At 36.8% G+C, this 14,669-nt stretch overlaps 1 protein-coding gene across 1 annotated transcript; it reads left to right on the forward strand.

Annotated features, from left to right (window-relative positions):
- Positions 1–435: 435 nt before the first annotated feature.
- On the forward strand, positions 436–819 carry LOC145578117 (uncharacterized). The gene has a single exon (XM_081635507.1). It carries the CDS (start codon positions 436–438, stop codon positions 817–819), a length of 384 nt encoding a protein of 127 aa, XP_081491633.1.
- Positions 820–14,669: the final 13,850 nt, after the last annotated feature.

Below are 14,669 nucleotides of genomic sequence, written 5' to 3' on the forward strand. Positions count from 1 at the left end.
TATTCAATTCTTATAATTTATATATTTCGATAATAAAAGCTATTACTGGTTAAAATTTTGCATCGGCATACATGTATAGATAAAAATTAAGCATTTAAATAAAATTAAACGGAGGGAATAGCTTTGATTAGATGATGATAGAGTATAAAATCTGTTGGAACCCATTGTAGCTGTTAGAATATATGGCAATATATTTTGTTGACTTTGTATATAATTAGTTTGGTAATTGTATATATCCTAACCTAGTTTGTAGCTAGTTAGTTTCCTAGTTTATCTCATGTATTTGTGTATTTATACTCAAGGTTAATCAATGAGAAAGGCAACAATCAATCTCTTTCATGGTATCAGTTTAGGGTTTCGATCCTTGATTTTTTCCTCTACCCTTCAAATGGCCCACCCATCTTATCTTTCTTCTTCTTCCACTGCACCATTTCCATGGCTGAATCCACAAAATATCATCCTGCTTTGACTATCACCAACGTGAAGTCCCTTATCCCGATTACCTTGGATGCCAACCATGGTACGTATCACTCTTGGGCTGCACTTTTCAAAGTGCTTTGTAGGGTTCATGATCTTACCTCTCACATCATCCCTCCTACGGAGGAGAAGGAACTTGCTGCATATGAGGCCTCCAAGGCCGCAGACCTCGCATTCTGGAAGCGATTAGATGTCGCGGTTCTTAATTGGATTTACGATTCAATTTCTCACGATCTCCTCACTGCAATCCTTCTCAAGGATGACACCGCTCAGGGTGCTTGGGCTCGTCTCGAGTCTATGTTCCAAGATAACAAAGCATCCCGAGCCTCCCATCTCGAATAAGAACTCGCTGACCTTGACTTCGAGAACTTTACCTCCATTGACGGCTACTGTAATCACATCAAATCCCTTGCCGATCGTCTTGCGGATGTTAATGCTCCGATTCCCGATACCCGTCTCATCCTAAAAATGACAGCTGGACTTCCAGAAGCATATGCCGGAACGGTTGATTTTATTCAAAATCAAGAACCTCTTCCCTCCTTCGAAAGTTGTCGTTCCCGTCTTAAGCTAGCCGAGCGCACCATCAAGAACTGTCTCGCTAAGGAAGGGGGATCAAATGGCCGTTCCCAAACCACCCTTGTCTCCACCTCTGGTAGTCACCAGAAAACGGAGTCCTCTGTGAGCTCCTCTGCTTCTCGTTCTAGCACCAAAAATGGGGAAGCAGAAAAAGAACAATTCCAAGAATTCTAGGAAGGGCTACAATTCGCCTATTGGATCCCAACAGCAGCCCCCTCTTAATGGGCATCACGTGCCATTTAATTGGCAGTAACAGTCCTGGGCTCCATATGCCCCGTGGCTAACTCAGTGGCCCAGCCCTCCTTGCCCCTATCCTTCACAATCATGGGTTGCAAGGCCTCCTGTTCCTTCTGCTAGGTCGTGGCCAGGTGGGTCTGGCATATTGGGTCAACGCCCACAAGCTTATAGTGCAACCAATTCTGCTCCGAATCCCTCTCCTACGGACGTTGAAGCTGCGATGCACATGCTTGCTAATTTATCCCAGCCGGATAATAATTATTGTATGGACACCGGTGCAACATCTCATATGACGGCCGATCAAGGTATTCTTTCTTCTTATATCAATTCGAGCATTAAAAATCATAACATTGTTGTAAGTAGTGGTGATTTAGTTCCAATTATTGGTCATGGTAGTGCTACTTTGCCCTCCCCGTACCCTCCATTTACCTTAAAAAATGTTTTGCATGCTCCTAGAATCATTAAGAACTTGATATCTGTCCGCAAATTCACCACTGACAATAAAGTTTCCATTGAATTTGAACCTTATGGGTTTTCTGTGAATGATTTACAGACGGGGGCCAAAATAATGAGATGTGACAGTACCGGAGACCTCTATCCAATCTTCTCAAACAATCAAGCCAACTCTTCAGTCTAACATTCTAATTTTACTGCTCTTTCATCCGATCTTTGGAATAATCGACTAGGACACCCGGAAGATGCTGTTCTTAGATCTTTAAGTAGTCAAAATTTTATTGAATGTAATAAGGCTTGTAACTCTTTTTGTTCTTCGTGTCGTCTAGGGAAACACGTTAAATTACCTTTTTCTGATTCTATGTCGCATAATGTTTTTCCATTTGATATTATTCATAGTGATCTATGGACTTCCCCTATCACTAGTTCATCTGGCCATTGTTATTATCTCTTGTTCCTTGATGATTACAACAAATTTTTATGGACTTATCCTATTGCAAAAAAATCTCAGGTCAAACATCTGTTTCAATCTTTTCATAAGATATTCCAAACTCAATTTGAACGTAACATTAAGGCTTTCCAATGTGATAATGGCACTGAGTATGTTAATGGTACACTTAAAGAATTTTTTGATAACCATGGCATGCTTTATCGTCTCTCTTGTCCTCACACCTCCCCTCAAAATGGAAAAACTGAACACCACATAAAATCAATCAATAACATAATTAAGACCCTTCTTGCTCATGCCTCCTTGCCACACTCGTTTTAGCATCATGCTCTAGCTATGGCTAGATATCTTCTCAACATACTTCCAACCAAAGTCTTAGGTTTTAACACTCTAACTCAAGTTTTATACCAACGTGATCCAGTCTATTCAGAATTACATGTCTTTAATTAGTTGCTTATGTTTTCCTCTTTTTCCCTCTACTACTATTAATAAATTGCAAGAACGGTCCACACCTTGTGTCTATCTTGGTCCCGCACCAAACCATCGTGGTTCGAAGTGCTACAACTTATCAAATGGAAAAATCATCATTTGTAGGCTTGTGAAATTTATTGAAAATGAATTTCTGTTCTCAAAAGTTCACACAGCTACTTTTGATGCTTATGATTTTTTGGATTTTAATCCATTAGATCACCCTCCCCATTTGCGCAGCACTCAACCCAATTCCCTTCCATCTCCGGCCCAGCCCACGTCTACTGATGTGAGGTCTGGAACTTCCCCCTCGTTTGGGCCTTCCTACCCTTTTGGCCCAGACACTCACGATACTATCACAGCCCACCCTGCGCGCCCCATGCAGCCCGCCCCACAACACACACCTATGTTTGGGCCACTTCTTTATGACAGCCCACTCATCACAACCTTAAGTAGTGATGATCTTTCTCCATTAATAGGCAACAGTGATGCTACTACCTCGTCTCCCCATCCTATCCACACCATTGGCCCACAAGCTACTCCTTCCCATCCTATGACCACCCGAGCCAAAGATGGCATTGTCAAACCTAACCCAAAGTATTTTTATAGTTTAAACACGACCACCACTACCACTATATCTCCTATACCAAAGGACCCGGTTAGTGCTATTCGTGACCTTAATTGGAAAAATGCAATGTTAGATGAATATAATGCTCTTATTGATAATCATACATGGGATTTGGTACCTCGGCCACCTAATGTAAATGTTATTCGTTCTATGTGGATCTTTCGTCATAAACGAAATTTTGATGGTTCTTTTGAGAGGCATAAGGCCCGTCTTGTAGGTGATGGCTAGACTCAGCAGCAGGGTATTGATTGTGATAAGACTTTTAGTCCGGTTGACAAACAGGCCACTATTCGTACTGTTCTCAGCATTGCATTATCTCACTCTTGGCCCATCCATCAGTTGGATGTCAAGAATGCTTTCCTCCATGGTTATCTTAATGAGACAGTTTATATGCGTCAGCCTATGAGTTTTCGCGACAAAAGTCGCCCAGATCATGTGTGTTTGCTGCGGAAATCCCTATATGGCCTCAAACAGGCTCCTCGGGCCTAGTATCAGCGATTTGCAGATTATGTCACATCTATTGGATTTGCTAACAGTAAATCTGATAACTCTTTGTTCATTTACAGGCAAGGATCTGACATTGCTTATATTCTGTTATATGTTAATGATATCATTCTTACAGCATCTTCTGATCGTCTACGAACACATTTTATGACCCTTTTGAGTTCCGAATTTGCAATGAAGGACTTAGGTCCTCTCAACTTCTTTTTGGGAATTGCTGTGACTTGCAATGCTAACGGACTATTTTTGTCTCAGAAACAGTATGCTGCTTCCATTATTGCCAAGGCTGGTGTGTCAAATTGTAGCTCTTGTCCCACTCCTGTTGACACAAAATCCAAGCTTAGTGCCACTCATGATGCTCCATATGAGGATCCGACTAAGTATAGGAGTCTTGCAGGTGCACTTCAGTACCTCACCTTTACTAGACCTGATATTTCATATGCAGTTCAATAGGTTTGCCTTCATATGCATTATTCGCGCAATGCGCATATGAGTGCCTTGAAGCGTATTATACGTTACTTACAAGGTACTTTGTCTTATGGTTTGAATCTGTATAAGTCCTCCATTGATAGACTTGTCTCTTATACTGATGCGAATTGGGGAGGATGCCCCAATACCAGGTGATCTACTTCAGGTTATTGTGTTTTTCTTGGTGAAAATTTGATCTCCTGGTCCTCTATATGGCAACCTACACTATCAAAATCAAGTGCGGAGGCTGAGTATCGTGGAGTTGCTAATGTATGGTTTCTGATTCATGTTGGATTAAGAATTTGTTACTTAAGCTTTACTGTCCTATTCAGAAAGCAACTCTTGTTTATTGTGACAATGTGAGTGCCATCTACCTCTCTGGGAATCCCATGCAACATCAACGTACAAAACACATTGAGATGGACATTCATTTTGTTCGTGAGAAAGTCGCTAAGGGCGAGGTACGAGTTTTACATGTCCCCTCTCGATATTAGATAGCAGACATCTTTACGAAGGGACTTCCACGAGTTCTGTTTGATGATTTCCGTGCCAGTCTTAGCATCTGTGATTCTCCCGCTACGACTGCGGGGGAGTGTTAGAATATATGGCAATATATTCCGTTGACTTTGTATATAATTAGTTTGGTAATTGTATATATCCTAACCTAGTTTGTAGCTAGTTAATTTCCTAGTTTATCTCATGTATTTGTGTATTTATACTCAAGGTTAATCAATGAGAAAGGCAACGATCAATCTCTTTCAGTAGCCCACTTGTGACTTTGTGAGTGTCCTACATTGGAGAAAGAGGAGAGATGTTTCAACTTTATAAGGCCCCATTCACTTCACCTTATTTTTGCTGAAATGAAATTATTTTTACTGAATTGAAATTATTTTTGATGAACTTAAATTATTATTACTGAACTAAAAATAATTTTACTAAATTGAAATTATTTTTGCTGAACTGAAATCATTTTTACTGATCCTCTATTATATTTCTTCTTTCAAGTAACTGATTTTTACTGGACTGAAATTATTTTTAATGAACTGGATTTATTTTTACTGAACTGAAATTATTTTTGCTAAACTGAAATTATTTTTATTGAATTGAAATTATTTTTACCGAATATTATTTTTTTAAGGTGAAGAGAACAGGGCGATAGAGGAATTACTCCTACTATTACTAATTGGTTTTAGTATGGAACATCCTTTTGACTTTGTTTTTGGACCAAACTCTCCTCCTTAATCGGATTGCCTAGATCCATTTCATATCATCTTGAAATTTAATATGGTATCAGAATCCGACAGGATGTCAAGCCCCTCAAAGGATTATTTATCTAACCCTTAATTTTCGGTTAGATCTGAAATTCTAAGGCCACTCTCAAGTGAGGGAGAGTGTTGAAACCCATTATAGCCTACTTGTGAGTGTCTCACATTGGAGAAAGAGAAGAGATGTTTCCACTTTATGAGGTAGAAGAATTACTTCTACTACTAGGTTAGATCCCGTGCCATGCACAGTGATCTTTATATATAATTATAGATTATTGATTGAGAAGTATTATAATTATAAATTAGTCAAGAAATAATAAAAGTATGTGATATGTTAATTTGGTATTTGCAATTTTAATTGTAGCTTCCAATACACAACTAAAACAAAAGTAGGCAAAAAATCTGAGCAATATTTGTTCTTATTGTAAAATAGGTCACCAATTATTTAAAAATATTGATTTTTGGTATGTATTGCCCAATTTTTTTTAGAAAGATTTGTGAATAAACCTTTTATTTTAAATATAATAATTATTACGTGTTAATATGGAATATGTACAAAAAAAATATGATTTTTGCAAATGATTTGTTTTAACTATATACTAAAAGACACACCAGCAATGACACGTGTCATTTTCTGGTGTGCCCCTTAGTTTTTTTTTTTGTTTTTTTTTTCAAGAAACAAATCTTAAACAAAAATAAAGTATAACAATCTTATACATAAATAAAAGATTTTATGTATCATAGGCAACTATATATAAACTTAGATAAAAGAAAAAAATTCAAACTTCAACATAATTTTTCCAAAGCATAGTGTCATGTACTTCAATAATTACATATATTTTTTTGAATATTCTTTATGACATAATATTGTATTTTATAAGTTCCAAGAAAGTAATTAGAATATTAATTACTAAAAATAAAATATTTAATATAACCTTCCACAAAAAAATTAACAACTATGGAGTATAAATTTAAGAAAAAAAAATTGGATTCTTAACATGGGACATTTTTTTTGGTGCACAACTAACATGGGACATATGAGTGTAATATACTACGTTTATTACAACACCAATTAACTTTCTAAAAAAAGAAATTCAAATAGAAATTTATTTACGGGTTAAACATGTAGTACATAGTTTTAAGAAATTCATTTGGTTAATAGGAAGAAAAAAAAATGATACCAGTCTGTTGGTGAAACATACAAAAATATGTAGATAAAACAGCGTGTATATAATATTATTATTGAAGTTTCATAATGCATATAAAAATATAAGTATTATTTTTTGACATAAGGAATTTTATCTAAATATATGACGAATGAGAGGAAGTGCACAATTTATCTTAAAATAAAAATAATAAATGATATACTACATACTGGGGCTGGCAAAAGCTGACCCGACCCGAACTCAACCCGAAATAAATGGGTTTTGAGAGAGATTTTCAACCCGTTTATGTAATTGGGTCAACCCAAACCCGACCTGAAGTTAAATGGGTCGGGTTCAGGTTGGAAATCTCAACCCGAAACCAACCCATCTAAACCCGTTTAATTAATTAGGTCAGTTTCAAGTTGGGTCAACCCGAACCTAACCTGTCTAAACTTGTTTACCAACACTAATTTTACACCCAAATTTTTAAGGAAATATTGTTAAAAATTACCCGCCTAATAGGTCATATTGTCAACAACTACTCGCTTAAAAATTTTATCAAAAAAACTACCCCTAAATTTAAAAAGTTTGAGTGACACTATCCATTTTGGTTTTCCGGCAACAAAATCCGGCGAGTTGGGCTCGCTTTTGTTGTTCTTTCCAAAACTTAAGCACAAAATGATGAATTACACAGTTAAGAAGCCAAAACAAGTGAATTGAACATCAATTTAGAAGCATCTCATACCTCTTAATTAAAATATCAATTATTTTCTCATTTTTTTATTGGCAAAATTTTGAAAACTTTGTGTTTTTAGGTCAATTCGTTGTAAGGGGATGGAATTGGTTGTTATATAGGAGGTTTAGGCTTAAGAAGGAAAAATAAAATTCGGCCACACTCGCAGGTTTTTATTGCCGGAAAACCAAAATGGGTAGTGCTATTCAAACTTTTTAAATTTAGAGGGTTGTTTTTTTGATAAAAATTTTAAGCGAGTAATTGTTGACAAAATGATCTATTAGGTGGATAGTTCCTAACAATTTTTCCAATTTTTAAATATGGGCTAAGCCCAAATCATCTAATGATAAAAAGGAAAACCCTACTCTTTCTTACTAGCATGTCGCTTCCCCTCTCTCATTCATCATTCATTCTCTTTCTCTCTCCTCTCTCTGGTGTACATATTATTTTTAAATCTTTTATTTATTCTCATTCATTCGCTCGTGTGTCTTTTAGTATACAGTATTGATTGATGATCGATGATTATCAATTGGCTACAGTATAGAATCTTAAAAGATCTTGTTTGTGGACCAAACTATCCTCCTCTTTAATCGGGTTGTCCAGACCCATTTCATGTCATCATGAAATTTAACAAACTGAATCACGAATTTCAACCATGCATAACCTTTTGGTTGATTCGCTCTTTCTAACAAATGTGGTTTTCACCTTATATTTAAACTTAATTGACTTGATCAACGTTAATCAAATGATAAGTTCGAAAACTAAATTTCTTTTTAAATTTTTTTTTTATTATTTTTTTTTTAACTTGTGTGTTTTGGATTCATGTCACATAGTTATTTCTTTTATCCATGAAACTCCCCTATTTTCTTATAAATTCCAACTTGTTATTCGAAAATACATCAATTGTCTAATATATTGGTGATTTCTGTATAAAATCTATAAATTTAAATGAAAAATATAAACTTGTAGATCGAATTTAGGCCCTCTTTGGTAATTAGCGGTTAGCTGATTGGTAAGAGCTGGTTGCATTAGCTGTTTTGACTAGCTAGTTGCATTAGCTATTTTAACTAGCTGATTTATAAGAGGTTTTTATGTAGAGTTTTTTGGTAAAATTACCTTATTATTTGTAGTTCTTTGTTAGTTGAACATATGAAATGACAATTTAGGACATTGATAATTTTATTTTATTTTATTTTATTTTTACTTGACCAGGGTAAGAAATTGGGAGGGCAAGAATGTGAATTAAAGTAACTTTTAGGATAAAATTGTCTTTTGACATCCATTACTCAATAAGCTAATCTAAAAAGCTCTATTTTTTAGCTTTTTACAAATTAGCTTATTTGCCTCAATAAGCTCATTTAAAAAGCTCTTTTACCAAACAACCAAATTAGATGATTTATGTAGTCAAACCTCTAACTTGGTCAAATAAACTCATTTTTTTGGTCAAAACTCTAATTACCAAACATGGCCTTAATCCCACTTTAATTTTTCCTTAATCCTTTATTATGTATAATGCTAAACATATAAAGAATAAAAATGAATGGAGTAGAAGTAACCAAGTAATAGCTGCCCCCTTAATTCTGAACTCCTGAAGATGATATATGCCCCATAATTTACGCATGCATTTGATCCAATTTACGAATACTAAAATACAAACCGTCAATCAATCGTAATAACAAGTATGATTGACATCATGTGCATGGATAACACTAGATAACAACTCCCACTCTAATATGTCGTCTATCAATTAATGTACTAATTACTAATTAAAATACTAATTACAGTACTATTTATCCTCTTAATAGCTAGAAACAAAAGTTGAAATTTAGACATGTTACATTGTTAAGTGCTAACACAACTTTGCTGCCGAAATACAATGAACAAGCCCGGGATTGAAGCTATCTAGTTTTTGTTCGAGCGATGCTACAAGTCATTACGTATAATAATAAATTAATAAATAATGATACTCATACTACAATTGTCGGAAAATTTGTTTGTTTTTATGGTAAATGAAATTGGTAGGTCTCAAGAAATGAGGTATCAATTAGAAAATGTACAACAATGCTCAATTAAAGAGACTGCAATTGCACCTTAGTGGGGTTCAAAAAATTGCCTTCCAATAATACCTTCAATTGCTAGTACTTTTTGGTCATTGATCATGCAAAGGCACTACTTGTATGAAATTTAAATATCTGAGGAATGGAAAATGACATTAGAGGGAATTAAATACGGAAAGTCAACATTAGATAAAGACATTAGAGGTATAGATGGAAATGGATCGGGTTCGGGGCGGGTGGATCATCACCCGCATCCATCATCCGCCTCCATCCACCCCACCCGATCCATCCACCACCCGTTATAACATCCACCCGAATCCATCCACCCATCCACCCATCACCCACGGGTGAAACGGATGGTTCGGGTGATAATCGGGTGTACAATATGAGCATTTAAAATTAAAAATTATATTTAGTGTGTCCTAAATGTCGTCGTCTCATCGAAATATCAACCTATTGAATTATCGGATGATTTTTGAACTCATAAACTCATAATTCATAAACATCCAAATTATAATAAAACTCAAAGCCTTCAAATCCAAGCTTAAATTAACAATGACACATGAAATGTTGTATTTTTTGAAATATTCAGGTGATGGGTCGGGTTAACGGATCGGGTGATGGTTGAAAATTGTCCACCCGAATCCAATCCGTCACCCGCATCCATTAATCCGTCACCCTTCTATCATCCGTTTAAACCGGGTTTTTCACTCGTCCAATAAGGCGGGTGGACGGGTGGTCCACTGGATATTTCCATCTCTAATTAGAGGGAATTTAAGAGGGAGAGTAAAGATTGGATATATTAATGCTTATTGAATAAATAGATTGAATACTATTGTAGCCGATTCACAAGATACAAATTAAATGAATACATGAGATTAAAGGGGTTGGTCGTTTATTATTGTTATGAAATAGAGAAAAAGGCTAAATAGAATCAGAGTATCTTTTGATTATTGTGAATAATGAAATATTACAGCTTAGAAGATATATATATATATAGCATCTATTACAAGCAGAATAATCTAGAAGAAACTTCTAACAAACTTTCTGAGAGCTGTAAAAAACTTTGTCCTAGCTGGCATAATGTAACAAACTCGGGTGACATGGAAAAAAGCTCTAACTGCCTTGCTAACTTATACACAAAGTCTCAATACCCCCCTTCAACTTGGGAGGTGTATGATGAGAAGAATTCATTCCCAACTTAATTGGATAGAAGAAAATGCAGCTGAGGAGAAGGAATAGTCTTAGTCAATAAATCTGCAAGTTGTAGCCCACTTGGAACATAGGCCAATTGATCAACCCTTCAAGAACTTTATCCCGAGTAAAGTGGCAATCAATCTCTATATGTTTGGTCCTCTCATGGAACACAGGGTTTCTAGCAATATGCAAAGCCTACTGATTGTCATAGAATAAAGTGAATGACTTCAATTTTTCCACCCTTAGCTCTTCTAAGAGTTTGACAGCCCAAGTAACCTCAAATGCAGCTGCTGCCATGGCTCTGTATTCTGCTTCAGATGAGGACTTAGAAACCAAGCTTTGTTTCTTAGAACGCCAAGTAATAGGAGAATCCCCAAGCAACAAAATATAACTAGTTATAGATTTCCTTGAGTCTATACAGCTTGCCCAATCTGAGTCAGAGAATGCCTGTAACTTCAGCTCATCAGTAGCTCTCAGCAAGATCCCTTCCCATTCGAAGTGTGCAATATAGCTCAGAGTATGAACTAGTGAACTAATGCCTGAAAATGACTAGTTCTAGGCTTATTCATGAACTGAATCAAAGCTTGAACTGCAAATGACAAGTCAGGCCTGGTATGAGTCCGAAAGTTCAACTTTCCAACCAAGGACCTGTATTTTTCTAAATCTTCAAGTAATTCACCATCATCCTGCTGTAATTTAAGATCTAGAGGAAGAGGTGTAGCCGCCCTGGTCTTTAAAGGAACTTCACAATCATGCAAAATCTCCCTAGTGAATTTCTTCTGAGTTAAGAACACCCCATCAGCAGAGTATCCAACTTCAATTCCTAGGAAATAGTTAAGTTTTCCTAGATCTTTGATGCTGAATAAATGATGTAAGTTGGATTTCAAATATGAAATGGTAGAACCATCTATTCTAGTGAGGATGATATCATCAACATATACTGTTGCCACTGCAATTAAACCAGAACTTTTCCTGATAAACAAGCTGTAGTCATTTTTAGACTGAATAAAACCCATAAGTTGGAGAGAAGCCACCAGTTTCTCAAACCACTGCCTTGATTCCTATTTCAGGCCACATATGGACTTTCTCAGCCTGCATACCTTTTTATCTGGGTTTGGAATGCCTTTTAGAACTTTCATGTAGACTTTCGATCTCTTTCAAAGTTCCATGTAGAAATGCATTGTTAACATCTAACTGATACAATGTCCATCCTTTGCTTACAGCAACTAAGACATCTGATGGTGTTCATATCATCTTCACAACAGGACTAAAGGTTTCTTCATAATCAATTCCATACTTCTGATTGAAACCTTTGGAAACCAACCTAGATTTGCATCTTTCCAGTTCACCATTTGCTTTTAATTTCACCTTAAACACCCATTTTCACCCAATGGTTTTCTTTCCTTTAGGCAAATCAACAAGCTCCCATGTTTCATTCTTATGCAAAGCTGTGATCTCCTTTTCCATTGCTTTTATCCAAAGAGGATCAGAAGCTACTTGTTGATAGTTGAGAAGCTCATGAATGTCACAAGTATTAGCCAGAAAACACTTGTGTTCAGAAGAAAAATAGCCAAAAGTAACCAAGTTGCACCAGTGAACTTGATTCTCTGAGGTAACAGCATTACATTGATAGATATCAAACTTGGAAGGGAATTTATGGGGTCTAGTAGATATTCTAGGAGAAGAGGGTTGAGGATCAGGAAGCTGGATAGGTGTGTGAGAAGGATCAGGAGTTGGTGAAAGAGAAGTAGAAATAGGGGAAGGTGAGGGAGTAGAAGGAGTAGAAGAAAAAGAATGAGAAGGAAAGACAAAGGTGAGATCATTGTCTTGAATGACAGGGACAGAAGTAGAGGTTGGAAGATATATAGCTGAAGTAAAGGAGGGATTAGGATGCTCATGTTTAGGAAAGTGGTGTTCATGGAATTTGACATTTCTAGTTACTTTGATCTTTTGAGAACTGAGATCAAGTAACTTATAACCCTTCTGACTAGTAGAATAGCCAAGAAAAACACAAGGTTCAGCTCTATTATCCATCTTACTTCTGTGAATTCTAGAAGTGGTGGCATAACACAGACAGCCAAAAGTTCTAAGGTGAGAAAGGTCTAGAACAAAACCATTAAGCCTTAAGAAAGGTGACTCATCATTGATAACTTTCAATGGCATTCTGTTTATCAATAAATTGCACACAAAACACAAGCACCCCAAAATCTGTCAAGGACTCTAGACTGTATATACAAATCCCTAGCTGTTTCTAAAATATGCTTATGCTTCCTCTCAACTACACCATTTTGCTGTGGTGTCACTACAAATAGTCTGGTGAAAAATACCATGTTCTCTAAGCAACTTCTTCATATCACCTTCAATTAGGTCTTGTGCATTTTTCGATCTGATGACTTTGATTTTTAAATTGAGTTGAAACCAAAGCAAAGAAATCAGACATTATAGAAACATATTTAGTCTTATTCTTCATAAGATGAACCCAAGTGAATCTTGAGTAATCATCCACAATTGTCAAAAACTAATTACAACCAGAAGGTGTCTTTACAGAATGTGGACCCCAAACATCAATATGAAACATGTCAAAAGGAGCCTTAGACTTTATTTAACTAACAGGAAATGGTAACCTAGCCTGCTTTGCTCTAGGATAAACTTGAAAAATTGTACTTTCAAAGCAACTATGTACATCACAATCTGGTCTAACAATCTTAAGTTAACCAAAAGACAAATGACCTAGCGTCAAATGCCATAATTTTGCCTCTTCAACTGCTGCCTCATTATGCTTATATGCTGAAAATAAAGCTTTATTATGATCATTTCTTGCTCCTGGAAGTTATACAGCCCATGCTTCATATTACCAAGATGAATCGTTTGACCTTTCTGTGTGGTAACAAAACATTTGTCATGAGTGAAATGAAGCTCACAACACATGTCTTTGCATAATTTGTGTACAGAAATCAAATTGAATTTGAAATCTGGAACATGTAGTGAAAGGAATGGTGTCCTTCGAACAAGTGTATTATTCCGATAGAGGGTTCGGAATTATTAGAAAGCTAATTATTCAATGAGGTCAAATGATCGGAATGCCTGGGTGGAGGCCGCTTCCAATCAGTAATATTAATGAAAATTAATATTACAGCTTAATCTTGACTGAACCCTTCGGGTCACACCCAAGTAACTAGCGAACCGAAGCGACGAATTAATTCAGAAGGAATTAATGAGTCGCCCGAGTAATTAATATTTATATGTCGGAAATTCGAGCTTGGAGCGTTGAAACCGAGCATCGAAAGTCGAGTCGATAATAATAAAAAGACGAGACGAGAAAAACTAATAAATTAACAAATTCCCAAAATACCCCTAGCATCGGAATGCCCCAAGCAAACCGAGTGCTAGGGACATATGGCCTAGCATGGTGGCTAGCATGCGTACCAAGCTGAGCCTAGGCTAGCTTGTGCATGCTACCGCACCCATGTTAGCATGGCTGGGCGCAGCCATGTGCGTGCATTGGCTAGCAGCCTGCCGCAGCAGCCAGCCGCAAGGGCCAGCATGCTAGGCGCGCCAGCCAGTAGCAGCTAGCCGCAACATGGCTGGCCTTGCGTGCAACTGGGCCTCGGCCAAGCAGCCCGCACGCAAGTGCGAGGCCTGCTGGCCGAGTGTATGGCAGCAAGGGCATGGCAGCCCACTTGGGTGCCTTGGTGCCCAAGTGGGGCTTCCATGTGGCGCAAAAATAAAAGGGTAGGAGGGAATGAGGTGGTCGGTTTTTACAAGGAGAGTGGGGAGCAAGTTTGGTTCCCCCTCCTCCAAATGGTCCTCACCTAACCCCTCATGTGAGCTTGACACTTGTTGATTTATTAGTAGCTTGCTTATTTATTTTATTTTAGATTCAAAATAAAATGAATAAAATCAAAATCTCCCACATGGAAAGATGATGGGAATTTTGAGAGCCTTTGCCTATAAATACTAATCTAGGAAGTTGGGAATTCTTCACTTGAGTAAGTGTTGAAAAAGACATCACAGTG

This window comes from Chenopodium album, chromosome 14, assembly GCF_948465745.1.
Source record: "Chenopodium album chromosome 14, dcCheAlbu1.1, whole genome shotgun sequence".
NCBI lineage: Eukaryota > Viridiplantae > Streptophyta > Magnoliopsida > Caryophyllales > Amaranthaceae > Chenopodium > Chenopodium album.

Bases quoted from the DNA above. Each gene is read 5' to 3' on its own strand.
- LOC145578117 (XM_081635507.1), top strand. From the start codon at position 436: ATGGCTGAATCCACAAAATATCATCCTGCTTTGACTATCACCAACGTG.